Source organism: Erpetoichthys calabaricus, chromosome 2, assembly GCF_900747795.2.
Source record: "Erpetoichthys calabaricus chromosome 2, fErpCal1.3, whole genome shotgun sequence".
NCBI lineage: Eukaryota > Metazoa > Chordata > Cladistia > Polypteriformes > Polypteridae > Erpetoichthys > Erpetoichthys calabaricus.
This window is the reverse complement of record NC_041395.2, coordinates 45,668,621-45,686,756: the sequence shown is the minus strand read 5'-3', so window position 1 is coordinate 45,686,756 and position 18,136 is coordinate 45,668,621. Positions and strand designations below refer to the sequence as shown.

Sequence of the window (18,136 nt, the reverse complement as noted above, 5' to 3'; positions counted from 1 at the left end):
GGACAGAAAGTGGTGATTGGAGCAGATTTCAATGGACATGTTGGTGAAGGGAACAGTGAAGATGAGGAGGTGATGGGTAGGTATGGTGTCAAGGAGAGGAATGAAGAAGGTCAGAGGACAGTGGATTTTGCCAAAAGGATGGACATGGCAGTGGTGAATACATATTTTAAGAAGAGGGAGGAACATAGGGTTACGTACAAGAGTGGAGGAAGATGCACACAGATAGATTACATCCTATGCAGAAGAGTCAATCTGAAGGAGATTGAAGACTGCAAAGTGGTGGCAGGTGAAAGTATAGTTAAGCAGCACAGGATAGTGGTTTGTGCGATGACGTTGGAGATCAAGATGAGGAAGAGAGTGAGGGCAGAGCCAAGGATCAAATGGTGGAAGTTGAAAAAGGAAGACTGCAAGGTTGAGTTTAGGGAGGAGGTGAGACAGGCACTGGGTGGCAGTGAAGAGTTACCAGACAGCTGGGAAACTACAGCAGATGTAGTAAGGGTGACAGCAAGAAGGGTGCTTGACGTGACATCTGGAAAGAGGAAGGAGGAAAAGGAATCGTGGTGGTGGAATGAGGAAATACAGGAGAGTATACAGAGGAAAAGGTTGGCGAAGAAGTGGGATAGTCAGAGAGATGCAGAAAGTAGACAAGAGCACAAGGAGATAAGGCACAAGGTGAAGAGAGAGGTGGGGAAGGCTAAGGAAAAGGCGTATGGTGAGTTGTATGAGAGGTTGGACACTAAGGAGGGAGAAAAGGACCTGTACTGATTGGCTAGACAGAGGGACCGAGCTGGGAAAGATGTGCAGCAGGTTAGGGTGATAAAGGATAAAGATGAAAATGTACTCACAAGCGAGGAGAGTGTGTTGAGCAGATGGAAAGAGTATGTTGAGAGACTGATGAATGAAGAGAACGAGAGAGAGAAGAAGTTGGATGATGTGGAGATAGTGAATCAGGAAGTGCAACGGATTAGCAAGGAGGAGGTAAGGACAGCTATGAAGAGGATGAAGAATGGAAAGGCCGTTGGTCCAGATGACATACCTGTGGAAGCATGGAGGTGTTTAGGAGAGATGGCAGTGAAGTTTTTAACCAGATTGTTTAATAGAATCTTGGAAAGTGAGAGGATGCCTGAGGAGTGGAGAAGAAGTGTACTGGTGCCGATATTTAAGAATAAGGGGGTTGTGCAGGACTGCAGTAACTACAGGGGAATAAAATTGATGAGCCACAGCATGAAGTTATGGGAAAGAGTAGTGGAAGCTAGGTTAAGAAGTGAAGTGATGATTAGTGAGCAGCAGTATGGTTTCATGCGAAGAAAGAGCACCACAGATGCAATGTTTGCTCTGAGGATGTTGATGGAGAAGTTTAGAGAAGGCCAGAAGGAGTTGCATTGCGTCTTTGTGGACCTGGAGAAAGCATATGACAGAGTGCCTCGAGAGGAGCTGTGGTATTGTATGAGGAAGTTAGGAGTGGCAGAGAAGTACATAAGAGTTGCACAGGATATGTACGAGGGAAGTATGACATTGGTGAGGTCTGAGGTAGGAGCGACGGATTCATTCAAGGTGGAGGTGGGATTACATCAGGGATCGGCTCTGAGCCCTTTCTTATTTGTAATGGTGACAGACAGTTTGACAGACAAGATTAGACAGGAGTCCCCGTGGACTATGATGTTTGCTGATGACATTGTGATCTGTAGCGAGAGTAGGGAGCAGGTTGAGGAGACCCTGGAGGGGTGGAGGTATGATCTAGAGAGGAGAGGTATGAAGATCAGTAGGAACAAGACAGAATACATGTGTGTAAATGAGAGGGAGGTCAGTGGAATGGTGAGGATGCAGGGAGCAGAGTTGGTGAAGGTGGATGAGTTTAAATACTTGGAATCAACAGTACAGAGTAATGGGGATTGTGGGAGAGAGGTGAAAAAGAGACTGCAGGCAGGGTGGAATGGGTGGAGAAGAGTGTTGTGTCAGGAGTGATTTGTGACAGACGGGTATTAGCAAGAGTGAAAGGGAAGGTACACAGGATGGTAGTGAGACCAGCTATGTTATATGGGTTGGAGACGGTGGCACTGACCAGAAAGCAGGAGACAGAGCTGGAGGTGGCAGAGTTAAAGATGTTAAGATGTGCACTGGGTGTTTAGAGGATGAACAGGATTAGGAATGAGTACATTAGAGGGACAGCTCAAGTTGGACGGTTGGGAGACAAAGTCAGAGAGGCGAGATTGCGTTGGTTTAGACATGTGCAGAGGAGAGATGCTGGGTATATTGGGAGAAGGATGCTAAGGATAGAGCTGCCAGGGAAGAGGAAAAGAGGAAGGCCTAAGAGAAGGTTTATGGATGTGGTGAGAGAGGACATGCAGGTGATGGGTGTAACAGAGCAAGATGCAGAGGACAGAAAGATATGGAAGAAGATGATCCGCTGCGGCAACCCCTAATGGAAGCAGCCGAAAGAAGAAGAAGAAGATCTTAAGACATTAACTTTATTTTCTTTTTCTTTTCTTGTGGAGTGTACTCCCTTCATTGTATCCAAATACAGTACTGATGATTAGTGATGAGCCGTACAGACACAAGTGCAAATGACATTACTAAAGGGAAGCAGCCACTTCAATACAAAATTCACTTGTGGATCAAGTTGTCCACCAGTCATTTAGAATACAGAGCCAATGCAGGATGCACTTCAAAGCTGAGAAGCTTTAATCTGTTCCTCCTCTACACGATAATCACCTTTTTCAATCTTCTCAAACCTACTTAGTGGATTAAGACACTAAGGGAACTGTATGTAGATACCCCATTTGCATCTTATCTTATGCTTCAAATTTAACTTACCAGCAACACAATTTTTTCACTATTTTCAAATCAGACATTTTGTTAAAAGAAACATACCCAATTTTCTAGATATTCCACCCATTTCTACTCTAGAGGCAATACTAATCACTCTTGAAGACTCAGACAGCATCTCAACAATATATAAAAACATTTCAGAGAATCTTCTGTTCAAAAATCCTTGGGTAAGGTAGAAAAATTATCTTTCAATTGACATCTCAGGAGTGGAAGTCAGATGTACATCAAATACACCCTATCACTATATACTGTATGGCAAGCACTCAATAATTCAACTTAAAATCTTTCTTGGATCACACTTATCTTGTTTAAAATTGTCCAAAATGTACCCAAGGCATAATCCAACCAGCAAGCATTGTCATCTAGCTCCAGTTTTGGGAATGCACCAAACTAACATACTTTTTGACAAAAATCTTTAAATACTTGCCAGACAGAACTTGATGTCCCACTCACTCCTAATCCATTAACAGCTCTGTTTGCTCTACTCCCAGATGGCCTTATTGGAGAAGAACAACTTGATTGTACTTGCCTATACCACACTACTAGCACATAAACTTATCTTGCATAACTTTGAAAATTTTTAGAATAAGCTTTCATATAGGGGGAAAAGATATGTGTTTTTTTTCTAGTTCTTGGCTCTCCTCTCTTTCTCTCAGGTAGATGTTAAGCTCTTGTTCTGTTAGGTTTTGTTTTATTTACTGATTTTCTTAAGATTTACTTTGAAGTTATTTGTTGTATTAGTCCTGCGAATTTTATCTGATAGATTGTACACTGTGTTACTTTCTCGAAATATTTTTTTAAAATCACTTGTGAGCTATTTAATAAGAAAATGATTAAATGACCAAACATAAAAAGCAAAATCTTAAAAAGCAAAAGTACAATAATTATTTTTAAAAGATACATCCATCCATCCATTTTCCAACCCGCTGAATCCGAACACAGGGTCACGGGGGTCTGCTGGAGCCAATCCCAGCCAACACAGGGCACAAGGCAGGAAACAATCCTGGGCAGGGTGCCAACCCACCGCAGATTTTTAAAAGATACAAAAATGCAAAATACAAAATATTTCCTTACAAATTGTAACAAACCCATTTTATGGATTGACACAAAATAGCAGAGTTTATTTAATTAAGACTGGAATCCAGTTAAAAGCAAACATCAGGTGGAATATACAACCTACAGCTAAGGTGGTCCACAGGACTGAAATTGAAGACCACTCAGTTAAGCCTTTTATTACTAATTAGCCCATAAATTAATGTAACATTGAAGAGGCAGCTCTCCTTTTAACATTCAGTGTCATTTGCATGTGTGTCTGCTTTGCTCATCAATAACTGTCAGTATTTGGAAACAATTAAGGAGTAAACTACACAGAAATATGGTGAATTATAATAGAAATCAATAAAAGAAAGTCAAGAGTTTAAAGCTGTGACAAAGAAAACACATTTTGAGTTTCTTGTAAAAGCAAATATATCCCAGTAGAGTACCTTTCTGAATGCAGAATAAGAAAGAAAAAAGGCCACCTAATTAAACAACTAGATTGATGAGACATAAAAATGACCTACTGATTTGCAAAACTGGTTTGAATGAAAGCCTGTAGTCATAGTTGTACCCCAGGACTGAACTTGGAAACCCCTGTCCAACACTACTGTATCTGACAGATAAGAAAAACACTTTTCCAAAAAGGGTATTAATTTTGGAGAGTGCCAAAACATGCCTGAGCGAGGCCTCAGCCACCTAGCATTGTTCATAATTATGGCTCAGTCCCAGATATACTTTAGACAGGTTTAATTTAAAGAGACATATCTGGTTTGCTATTTTTAGATGAATTACAGTATGTTTTGCACAAATTGATGAAGAATGAGTGTTGTAAATTATTACTGACTTTCATTTTTATCTAAGATACTGATCAATAGGTCTTTTTTCAGTACCTCTGAAAGTGGTGTAGAGGTGAACACTGTAACAGTATTTGATAACGTCTGGAGATGCTGCTAACATTCACCTTCTTACTAGTTGAAATATTTTCGAATTTGAGGGTTCGTTTTAGATTAGAGAAGTTAAGCAAATTCTTTTTTTACACAGTTTCTAACTTAAGTTTCTTAACTTACTTTCAATCTTTGTAAAGTTGATATTTTAATATGTTGTCCTTTTACCTTCCTTATAAGTATGCTCATAATGTTGATAAGTTTTAAAAATGTTAATAATGATAGGAATACTCTAAAACAAGAACAAAGAATCCATCCATCCATTTTCCAACCCGCTGAATCCGAACAGGGTCACGGGGGTCTGCCGGAGCCAATCCCAGCCAACACAGGGCACAAGGCAGGGAACCAATCCCGGGCAGGGTGCCAACCCACCGCAGGACACACACAAACACACCCACACACCAAGCACACACTAGGGCCAATTTAGAATCGCCAATCCACCTAACCTGCATGTCTTTGGATTGTGGGAGGAAACCGGAGCGCCCGGAGGAAACCCACGCAGACACGGGGAGAACATGCAAACTCCACGCAGGGAGGACCCGGGAATCGAACTCAGGTCCCCAGGTCTCCCAACTGCGAGGCAGCAGCGCTACCCACTGCGCCACCATGCCGCCCAGAACAAAGAATTCATATGATATTCATTTTGACTATGTTAACTCTGCTAGAAAGAGGTGAAGAGCTGGACCATCTAGTGACATCTTGTTTATTGCTTTCCATCAGGATGCCCAAATTGTGTTTAAAAAAAATCTTTAAGCTTTCTTGTAACTCTAACTCCCAGATACTTGAACTGTTCTGAAGCAGTCAGCAGATAGCCTTCTAATATACTGTTACATGCTAATGAGTTTACTAGAAGAAGCACACTTTTTCCAGGTTAATTTTAGATCGAGAGATCTTTAAGGTGTTGTACCATGTTAGCCATCATGGATGCAGTGAGAAGTTTTATTGGCTAACTAAAAAGATTACAATATGCAAGCTTTCAAGACAACCCAGGATTACATCTTGCCTGAAGAAGGGGCCCGAGTTGCCTCAAAAGCTTGCATATTGTAATTTTTTTAGTTATCCAATAAAAGGTGTAATTTTGCTCGACTTTTCACTAGATCCAGAGACCCTGTAAAAGTCATTTAAAACATTTAAGATTGGCAGTAGGACAGTTGGGTTATTGACAAATAGAATAATATCGCCTGCATAGAGAGAGATTTTTTTTTTGTTCTTTATTTCGCCTTATACAATTTCTTGTATCAGGAATTTGTTAGTTTTCACATACCCTTTGGGGTCAGAGCGCACGGTCAGCCATTGTACAGCACCCCTGGAGCAATTACAGGTTAAGGGTCTTGCTCAAGGGCCCAGCAGAGTAGGATCTCTTTTGGCAGTGACAGGGATTCGAACCAGCAACCTTCGGGATACCAGCACAGATCCTTAGCCTCAGAGCCACCACTCCGCTTTTTGTACAATTTCTTCCTTTATACTTCCCTTTGTTTATAAGTTTTGCTGAAGACAAATTGCCAACAGCTTATTAGCAGTTGCAAATAACATTGGACACAGTAGAAAGCCTTGTTGGGTTCCAGGTTCTAATACAATATGAAATAGTCAAGAGTTTATATTGTTTACCTACACAGAGGCTTCTAGGCTTGAGTAAACTAATATAATCTAGGTGACAATATCCAACCCAAACACAAATTTGCACAAAACAGTAAAATTATATCCCCATTCTTCTGTATCAAAAGTTTTTCTGCATCTAAGGTGACTAAACCCTTTGGGAGCTTAGTTTACAGTACATCCAGTAAGCAGCGAACATTTGACAATAGTTGACTGTCTTTAATAAATCCTGTTGGCTCTCACTTGGCTCACTTCCTCATATTCAGTAGAACTTTGGTTAGTACTTTGACATCACAATTCAGTAATGATATTGAACTATATCAGTTGCGTCAAAATCAATTTTATTGAAGGACAAAAATAACACTATATTTATCCAAAGCGGGCCAGAATCAGTGACAATTTTTAGAGGTCATGAGGCTCTATGCATAGACTTTATTCATCATCATCATCATCGAGCCATGTGTGTTACCACACTGACTGCCAACACAATGAAACGTTGTCATTGTTCTTCAAGTGATGATCTGAGGAATGTCAAATCTGCTTGTATGATGTCATCCCAGCGAGTTCATGATCTGACTGTTTTCTTCCTCCCTTGTGTCGGCTTCAACTGCATTAGTTGCCATGGTGTTCTGTTGTTATCCATCTACAGTAAGTGGCCCTACTGTAACTGCTTCTGTCTTATGTTGCTGGTTGAGCTGTTCTTGCATGCACCTCAGTATTTGTAATCTTCATTGTCCAGTTAATCCTGAGGATGCACCACAGACATTGCTGGTCAAATGCATCTATTCAGCGTTCCATGACTTTTGTGGGTGCCTGTGATTCACATCCATAGGTCAGTACTGAGATTACACAGACATTATAGAGCTATACTTTGTGATGGACAGCTGTGTTGCGATCTTTCCAGACTTTGTCCATCATAACAAAGGCGGTGGCGGCACTGACCAATCTGGTAAACACTTCTTGTAGTTCTTACCCATCATCCATTAAATATGAACCAAGATATTTGAAGTTGTGTACAATCTCAACAATCTTGCCCATTTATAAGGGTACCTGCATGGCGCTAACATTGTCACGCAGTTGGTCAATTAGCATAGCCTTGGTTTTGTCATAGTTGATCTTCAACCTAGCTGCAGCTCCAATATCTTGTAGATGCTTAGTGGCAGTGATCAGTCCGTGTACAGTACTCTCTAAAAGGATGAAGTCATGGCAAAATCCAGATCTGACAATAAACACTCCAGAATGAACACACACAGATGTAATTGGAAAAAAGCTAGCTGGAGAACTGCTGGCTGCTTTGTCTTTTACATCTTATTGCTAATAAGGAGCAATTAAAACACTGAATGCAGCAGTTTAAGATTGAAATAAGCAATTAAGGTTGGAGAACCTTAACAAGCGAGACCACTAAAATGAAGCATCAAAATGTCACTTAAGCAATATGTGCTTCATCAGCAATAATTGAGTTCTCGTTAAGGAACTGGGTTGGAACAAAAACCTGCACATACTGCGGCTCACCAGGACCGACGTTGCCTACCCCTGGCCTAGTCTGAAGCTCTGCCTGGTTGTCTCACAGTCTCTGATCCAAGGCGGTTCTAAATTTGCTAAGCACCAACTTGTCAAAAACTTTACCCGCTACACTGAGCAGGCAAATACAACGGTAGTTGTTGCAGTGGCTGAGGTCACCTTTTTTCGGAATCAGAACGATGATGCCACATTTCCAATCTAATTGGATAACCTCGCTCTCCCATACTCTGTCAATAATTTTGATCAGTGAAGCCAGAATGGTTGGGCCACCATGCTTAAACATTTGTGCTATATTACTATCAATGCCTGATGCTTTTCTTCACTTTTAATTCATGGACATAAGACCCAGGTTTCATAGTTCAAACTCTGCTTCCGTCCACTTGGTGCTTGGAGATCCGGCATTAAGCAGCTCACAGAAATGCTCTGCCTATCTGTCAAGTTGTTTTTCATCAACTTCTAAAGATATACCATTCTTGTCTCTGATGTTAGCAGTTTGCTTTGCATACCTCGTACATCTGCCACTGCAGTTTGCTTTGCATACCTCGTACATCTGCCACAAGTCTTTGGCAATTCGAAAGATCCTCCTCTGATCGCCTACCATTGCTGCCTTTTCCATTTTGTATGCTTGCTCAGCAACCCATTGCTGTTTATCCTTGTGGTAGCTTTGCTTAACTTATTTATTCAATTCACCATACAATGCCTGAAAGCCCTTGCATGACCGATCCTATTTCACCTTGCATTCTTGCCGTTCTTTAAACAGTTTGAGTGTTGTGGATGAAACCCAGTATTTCTTCTTAGTTAGAGTATTTTTTTCCACTAAAACTTCATCTGCTGTGCTGTGCATCTTATTAATCTCTTGCTATTGTGTTACAAACTTCCATTTTATGTATTTGTTCAGCTAAAATCATGTTAGCAGTAGGTGGCAGCTAGAATGCTAGCCAATTACAGAGTGAGCCTCTTCTCTGCAGGCCAGTAAAGGTCCTGGCCTATTTTATGGGTTTTTTGGCGGCTTCACACATCCTTTCGCCATGTCTGAGACTCCAGATTACAACAAGTGTGCTCTCTCTCTCTCTGTCTCTCAATCCCCCACCCCCCCCCCCCACCCCCAACCCGTCTTCTCTCCAGATTTAATTCTGCACATTACTGACAGATTCCATAATGTCTGTAAGTCTCCTCCATTTCTAAGCAGCATTTTCCAGTTCTGCCTCGGAGAACTGTATTGTCATTTGGATTTCCTAGCCTGTAAGCTCCTTATAAAATACTACAGTAAACATGGAATAATTGGAATAATTGGAATTACAGCTTTTGCACACTTTGAATTGTTGTTCCTAGAAAGCTAATTCAGTCTTGGATCTTTGAATTGTTCACATGAGGTGTAATGATACCCTCACTGTGCAAACAAAGTTAAACCCTTTTCCCACCCACTTCATTTTAACAAAAAGTGTGTTTTCTTGTGGGGGCTGGCGTGGGTAAAAGGTCAAGAGATTCTACTGTAGGTAATTGAAATGAAGTGTTCTGGTAGTGTCAGTGACCCTGAATCAGACTGAGTGGGTTTGAATATAATGTTGTGCTGGCTTGTTGGCATTCCAACAAATGTTTTAGAATAACACATACCTGTTAATGTCTAACAATATTTAATTTAAAATGCAGGGAAGCTGATGAGCCAATTGTTGTTTGGGTACATTTATGACCCTGCTAGTTCAGATTAATACTGTTGTTAAGTGCTGGACTGGGGGACTGAAGGTTTTGCATCAAACTGATTGTAACTGATTGACCTGCTAGCCTGGGAGAAATACAGGTGGCTGAGATGAAAGGACATGAGCAGGCCACAGCTGGACTGGACTCGATTGCAAGCTGAGTCCTCCAGAGGCAAGTCACTAGGAATTATACACCCATTGAATCAGGAAGTGTGTCAATAAGAGACATGACACTTTTAAATTAAGGCTAATGCAGAGGCCTAGTCACTCTGCCATTTCCATCCTACGTGATCATCTCCATGCTGCCTGTTTCTGCCTCTCCATTCAAAGGCCATGCAGGAGCAAAGACCAGTCCTGACCAGAGACTAATCAACATAATAAGACAGAGAGCCACCTGGTAGCCTATTATCAATTTGTGTTATTTTACCAATATTCCTTGCGCTCTGCTTATACTTTGGCCATACTACTTATAATGCATGAATAAATGTGTAACTTTTGTTCCTGTTCTGGTATTTATTTTATCTATAGTAATTGCTTGGGTTACTGGTTAAGAAAAGAGGGAAGTACTCAACTACAGCAGCAGTCAATCCTGACAATGTGTTATGAGTATGGGATTTGTGGCACTCTGTTCAGGTCTACAAAGTAACGAGTATAAATGGAGAATAGGGTCATCATAGGACCATGACACAACAAAAGGCTAAGGAACCTCTAATTAGTAAAGGTAAAGAAAAAAGTCTGATGACTTTTATTTGGCATACCCTTTCAAACTGTGTGTCTGTATTACCATAGGATGAATGAGATGAGATTGGTCTACTCTTATACCTTAAGGTTAACACACACACAGATGCACACACATACACATGGATCCTAATTACACAACTATGTGTGAGTGATGCTGAAATGCCAGTTACACTCTAGTTTTTGACACATACTATATGAGTGATGCATGCACTGTCCGTTATTCTTTAGTATTCCACATATTCTGGCACAAACAAAGGTAAGAGTGCCCCCGGATATAACCCAGACCTAAATGCTATTTTGGGCACCAAGTAAATGAATGCTGACACACATTTGGTTATAAGCCACTTACCAACCAAGGACATCTTATTTCTACTGCACCCTTCCTATTATTAGTGTGCCTCTCTTTGCCTAATAACCATGTAGGTAGTAGCAAATGGCAATCTCCTCTATGCCAGTTGTCCTAATATTTACTTCAGTCACTTTAGATATAAAGATACAGAAATGTAAAAGCAACATTGTATTTACTAAAGTGTAACAAAGGCAGTAGAAGAAAGTATAATAGAAAATATAATTATATATCAAAGTTTGGATTTAGGAAGTCTTATAAAACTTACTGAAAATCAGCAATGTCAAAGGTGGATGTCTTAGGCTGTTTTTAGATTCAACAATAGGTGCGATACATGAGTTATGTCTCACATAGAATGGTGTATTTTTCTTTTTTACATGTCTCAGCCTTTGGCATTGTTTCCTTCTGTTGTTGCTGTCTGGTCCCTCGAACATGCAGCTATTTATGTTAAAAATGCATGTGAGCCTAAAGGTGAGTGAAACATCGCGAGACGAGGGGTTTTCACGTGGTACTTACCTGAATCTCTTGATCTCCCAACAGAAAAACCGAAGAAAAATAACTCCATCCATTTCAGGGTTCCAAAATGGCCACCATGATGTCACTTCCGCCGCCCGCCTTTGACATCATGTCCGGCCACCATAGATGACTTCACTTCCGGCTCCTGATTTCAATGTCATTTCCTGCCAACCATTTCCTGTACTCATTTCCCATCTGTATTTAAACGGCATCTTGTTTCATGAACTTTGTCAAATATTACAGATTCCAGTACTTTTTATCATTTACATCGTTTTTCATTGCTTTATTTTGTCCGTTGGACAATATACGGGGATGGTCCCCAAAACTTTATTTTTGTGGAGCTTCTTTTTTTCGTTATTTCCACATGAGGTACCACAACGTGTGATGTTACACATATATGATTGGCTAGCTATTCTAGTGATGGGAGATTCAGACCAAAAGCTCTGATATTTGTACATATCTGTGCAATCTCTTATTGTCTTACGTTGATTAATGATTAAGTTGGAAACTGTGTGAGTATTTTAAATTAAAAGCACCATAAATTACTTGGATAACAAGACACATACATTAAAGTTATAAATTATTGGTAAATTATTGGTCACAAATAGACAGAGTGTACAACTATTGATCAAAAGGAAAAAAGAATGAAAATGTAGTTAGATAAGATGTGTTCAGTGTGAACTGCCTTTATACATTAGTTAGGTTAGTTGCCTTTAAGGGTCCAATAAATTCATTTGTAAATTAGTTAGGTCAATAATAGCTCATCATAGATCATTTGAGCAAAAAGGAAACACTTAATAATATTAATCTGCAGTTTCAAAAAATGTTCTTCCTGTGTCATGTGGGTTTTCATTTGAAAGCCTGCTTCTTTGCTGATTTTGTCTATATTTTCATTTATTTGCTTTTTCTGTTAAGGTTCCCCCAACTGAATTATCCCCACCAGAGGAACCACCCCGCCGTCGCTCTCGACGCCAACTTATATTTGCTGATGTCACCACACAGATACCCCCAGAGGAGTTCCGTCAGCAGATAGAAAATCCTGCAATACAAACTCAAGCACTGGTAAGAACTCCTACTATAGTCAAAAGATGAATTTGATTAACATTTTTAAAGGATTTATTTAAAAGTAGTAGGATAGTGCCACAAATAGACATACCAATGTGCAGTTCTTGAACCATGAATTAATTCCTGTGGCACCTCTTTGTAGAAATTACATCTTCATCCAGAATTTTTCCAAGGAATTCAGGGTTACTTGTGCAGTATATCATGCTATTAACTTTGGAATTCATCTTTAAATACATTTCTATAAACTGTGTGCAGTCCACACTACTAGTATGTGACCCTGAGTAAGTCACTACATCTGTACTCAGAGTTTACTTGTATATGTATTGCATTTGTGATTTGTCACTTATAAATAAAGTTTTAAAAAGTGTGTCTTTGAATTTGTATGTGTATCTTATCCTTTCCAGGATCAGCTCCTTTATCATATTCATTGCTGTCACTCAAAGCAAAAATTAAGATTGGAATGTTTCATATTAAAAATATGTATGTATTTGAAAATAAATTGTATTGTAGCCCACAAATTCTGAATGCTACATATTTATGTTCCCATATGAAGTGCAGAAGCCTAGTAGTGACACTAGTAATCATTTCTTGCACATCTATCCCATTTTATTCATTTATGCTCCAAGCTTTGTTCTTCTCAGGTTTTACATTTACTGTAGAGTCAAGCAAAGTGCCATTAAAGCATTAAGTGCTTATAGTTCGAGGGGTCTTCCTTGAAAGACACAAGTGTTTGCTCCTGCTCTTGCTTCCAAGAAGCGATGTTACTTTGTTAGACCAGTTTAGGTCAGGCAGAAGCAGTAATACTAAACTTCTTGTGATTTTTTGTTGATTTTGTACTGTTCTGCTGTTTACCTAAAATACAACACACAGAATACAATAAACATAAGCCTATATTTTATTTATATTGATTTTCATTAAATGTGGTAAATAACAACTCCCTGTCCACTACAGTAAATAGTACATACTAGATCTAACATTCAGTTGGATTAAAACAAAGGTTGAAACGTCTTATGTTACTTGTGTCGCATAATCCATAAATCATATGTGCAGAATGTGCAAAATGCATAAATAACTCAGGTAAATGAATGTTGTCCACAAACAGGAAGCCTCGTCACTTGAGGCCATTCTTTTGAATTGAAGACCCACCTCTTCCCCTTTTTCATTGGTTAAGAGTCCTGTTTTCAATTTAGAAGCATAATACTATTATTATTATTATTATTAATAAACAATAATAGTAATAGTCAAATCTTGCATTGTTGCATAACAGAGCACACAGTAATGCCGTGGAGGTTGGAGAGTTTTGAAACATTCAGTTCTCTTTAAAACATCTGAATTTATTTGAAGTTTGGATACGAATGTGTCAGCCTTAAATGTACTGCTAATAGATGAAAGGAATGGCAGGTGCTAGGCAGAATTGATAGTGGAGCCTGGATATTGTTAAAGACAAAATAACAAAACCCAATATGTAATTTAAAACTTAGAAAAAGTGCAGGAAAAAAACCACCAAAAATCACACGCAATACATTTTAAGAAATATCCATAATATTGGACACAGAGCCAGTTTAAGCCAGTGTCATACTAGTGGAGTGGGTAGTTTAGCAACCAGGACCCACATCTTAGCAGCTGCTACCCAAAATGATGGCAACCATAGAAAAAAAAAATGCCGCCACAGAGAATACAAAACATAATGATAACAAAGATTTGTATAGAATATATTATGAAAATCACCATAATGCTATGTTTTAGCCCATAGTTTTTCCCTTACTTAGGTTTATGTTCTTTTTCTTTGTTTATTTTAAAGTATTTGCCATGTGTTAATGTAATTTTTGTTACTATTGTTATGTTTATGTTTTGTTAAGTATTTATGTGTACTGTAATGTTCTTTTGTGTCCCTTGTGTTTTTTGGGTGTTTCCCAAGAGGCAAGGCCACCCTGATATCACCCCCCAACCGAGATATATATTCTTCTAGGGAGGAGGGTTCGGTAGCAGTTCATTAGAGTTTGTCAGAGTCTTTTGTGAGTAATTTGGATTACTGATTACCTTTTTGCGCTTTTTAATGGATTTGGCTTATGAATTGCAATTTGGAATTTTTTTACTTCAGATTGTCTTTCAAGAAACTCCTTTTTATTCTTTCTGAGCCTTTTTGTTATATTTTTTATTTTCAGATACATATTCTCATTTATATAAAATTGTCTCTTCAAACTATATTTTTTTTCTTTTCCTTGAGAGCTATCTTAGGATACCGTGGAATATTAAAAGCATTTTGAACTTTAAATACCAGTTTCTCCATTTTGGATTTGGTCAATCCGTAACGTGCACATCATAGTTGGGGACTGGCTGGTTTGGGATGAGACCATTTTGGGTGGTTAAAAATGTTAGCTTATTTGAAGGTCCCACACCTTTTTCTCTTTTTGAGTACTGATCTCACACATAATACTTAAATTTAGATTTCCTGATACAACAGTAGAAAAATCATAACACTTTTGTTGGGTTAGGAGGATTAAAACATCTAGGAGATTTTCAAAATGCACATTTATTGGACATCAGACTAAAAGCATGGATAGCATTCTTATAGCAACATCTTATTCTAGCCAAACACAATGAGACAGCCAATGGCTCTTCTGTGGATGATCCTCCAGGCTCATCTGAGGTAAGTAATATCTCCTCTCTTGCTCCCTCCATAGTACACAGAAGACACCCAGTGAGGGCAACTGACTCTGTCCCTTCTAGTTCCCGACTTTGAAGCCTGTGTTTGCAGGAAGGATGCATTAAGTTTGGAACAGACTGCACTGCAGGACAGAGCTTCTTCCAACTAACTATCCATCCATCCATCCGTTGTCTCCCGCTTATCCGAGGTCGGGTCGCGGGGGCAGCAGCTTGAGCAGAGATGCCCAGACTTCCCTCTCCCCGGCCACTTCTTCTAGCTCTTCCGGGAGAATCCCAAGGCGTTCCCAGGCCAGTCGAGAGACATAGTCCCTCCAGCGTGTCCTGGGTCTTCCCCAGGGCCTCCTCCCGGTTGGACGTGCCCGGAACACCTCACCAGGGAGGCGTCCAGGAGGCATCCTGATCAGATGCCCGAGCCACCTCATCTGACTCCTCTCGATGCGGAGGAGCAGCGGCTCTACTCTGAGCCCCTCCCGGATGATTGAGCTTCTCACCCTATCTTTAAGGGAAAGCCCAGACACCCTGCGGAGGAAACTCATTTCAGCCGCTTGTATTCGTGATCTCGTTCTTTCGGTCACTACCCATAGCTCATGACCATAGGTGAGGGTAGGAACATAGATCGACTGGTAAATTGAGAGCTTCGCCTTGCGGCTCAGCTCCTTTTTCACCACGACAGACCGATGCAGAGCCTGCATTACTGCGGATGCCGCACCGATCCGCCTGTCGATCTCGCGCTCCATTCTTCCCTCACTCGTGAACAAGACCCCGAGATACTTGAACTCCTCCACTTGGGGCAGATTCTCGCTACCAACCCTGAGAGGGCACTCCACCCTTATCCGGCTGAGGACCATGGTCTCGGATTTGGAGGTGCTGATTCTCATCCCAGCTGCTTCACACTCGGCTGCGAACCGATCCAGAGAGAGCTGAAGATCAAGGCCTGATGAAGCAAACAGGACAACATTATCTGCAAAAAGCAGTGACCCAATCCTGAGCCCACCAAACCGGACCCCCTCAACGCCCTGGCTGCGCCTAGAAATTCTGTCCATAAAAGTTATGAACAGAATCGGTGACAAAGGGCAGCCCTGGCGGAGTCCAACTCTCACTGGAAACGGGTTCAACTTACTGCCGGCAATGCGGACCAGATTCTGGCAACGATCATACAGGGACCGAACAGCTCTTATCAGGGGGTCCGGTACCCCATACTCTCGGAGTACCCCCCACAGGATTCCCTGAGGGACACGTCAAATGCCTTTTCCAAGTCCACAAAACACATGTAGACTGGTTGGGCAAACTCCCATGCACCCTCCAGGACCCTGCTAAGGGTATAGAGCTGGTCCACTGTTCCGCGACCAGGACGAAAACCACACTGTTCCTCCTGAATCCGAGGTTCGACTATCCGACGGACCCTCCTCTCCAGGACCCCTGAATAGACTTTTCCAGGGAGGCTGAGGAGTGTGATCCCTCTGTAGTTGGAACACACCCTCCGGTCCCCCTTCTTAAAGAGGGGGACCACCACCCCGGTCTGCCAATCCAGAGGCACTGTCCCTGATGTCCATGCGATGTTGCAGAGGCGTGTCAGCCAAGACAGTCCTACAACATCCAGAGCCTTGAGGAACTCCGGGCGTATCTCATCCACCCCCGGGGCCCTGCCACCAAGGAGTTTTTTGACCACTTCGGTGACCTCAGTCCCAGAGATGGGGGAGCCCACCTCTGAGTCCCCAGGCTCTGCTTCCTCATTGGAAGGCATGTTAATGGGATTGAGGAGGTCTTCGAAGTACTCCCCCCACCGACCGACAACGTCCCGAGTCGAGGTCAGCAGCGCACCATCCCCACCATATACAGTGTTGACATTGCACTGCTTCCCCTTCCTGAGACGCCGGATGGTGGACCAGAATCTCCTCGAAGCCGTCCGAAAGTCGTTCTCCATGGCCTCCCCAAACTCCTCCCACGCCCGAGTTTTTGCCTCAGCAACCACCAAAGCCGCATTCCGCTTGGCCTGCCGGTACCTATCAGCTGCCTCCAGGGTCCCACAGGACAAAAGGGTCCTACAGGACAAAAGGGTCCTGTAGGACTCCTTCTTCAGCTTGACGGCATCCTTCACCGCCGGTGTCCACCAACGGGTTCGGGGATTGCCGCCACGACAGGCACCGACCACCTTACGGCCACAGCTCCGGTCAGCTGCCTCAAAAATAGAGGCACGGAACATGGCCCATTCGGACTCAATGTCCTCCACCTCCCTCGGGATGTGGTTGAAGTTCTGCCGGAGGTGGGAGTTGAAGCTACTTCTGACAGGGGGCTCTGCCAGACGTTCCCAGCAGACCCTCACAACACGTTTGGGCCTACCACGCCTGACCGGCATCCTCCCCCACCATCGAAGCCAACTCACCACCAGGTGGTGATCAGTTGACAGCTCCGCCCCTCTCTTCACCCGAGTGTCCAAGACATGTGGCCGCAAGTCCGACGACACGACCACAAAGTCGATCATCGAACTGAGGCCTAGGGTGTCCTGGTGCCAAGTGCACATATGAAGGAGGTGCACAAGGAGGTCGGGTGCAGTGTGAGTTGGGTGTTGGCCGAAGGCGGGGACCTTGGCGGTCCGATCCTCGGCTACAGAAGCTGGCTCTTGGGACGTGGAATGTCACCTCTCTGAAGGGGAAGGAGCCTGAGCTAGTGCGCGAAGTTGAGAGGTTCCGGCTAGATATAGTCGGACTCACCTCGACGCACAGCTTGGACTCTGGAACCAATCTCCTTGAGAGGGGCTGGACTCTGTACCACTCTGGAGTTGCCCCCGGTGAGAGGCGCCGAGCAGGTGTGGGTATACTTATTGCCCCCCAACTTGGAGCCTGTACATTGGGGTTTACCCCGGTGGACGAGAGGGTAGCCTCCCTTCGCCTTCGGGTGGGGGGACGGGTCCTAATTGTTGTTTGTGCGTATGCACCGAACAGCAGTTCGGAGTACCCACCCTTTTTGGAGTCCCTGGAGGGTGTGCTAGAGGGCATGCCTTCTGGGGACTCCCTCGTTCTGCTGGGAGACATCAATGCTCACGTGGGCAATGACAGTGAGACCTGGAAGGGCGTGATTGGGAGGAATGGCCCCCCCGATCTGAACCCGAGTTGTGTTTTGTTATTGGACTTCTGTGCTCGTCACGGATTGTCCATAACGAACACCATGTTCAAGCA

At 42.3% G+C, this 18,136-nt stretch overlaps 1 protein-coding gene across 1 annotated transcript in view; it reads left to right on the top strand.

Annotated features, from left to right (window-relative positions):
• Positions 1-18,136, top strand: part of rec8b (REC8 meiotic recombination protein b) — a 78,221-nt gene that overhangs the window by 31,131 nt on the left and 28,954 nt on the right. Inside the window, exon 11 of the mRNA XM_051922482.1 lies at positions 12,144-12,290. Within this exon, the coding sequence (XP_051778442.1) occupies positions 12,144-12,290 (147 nt within the window). The remainder of the gene's footprint in view (positions 1-12,143; positions 12,291-18,136) is intronic.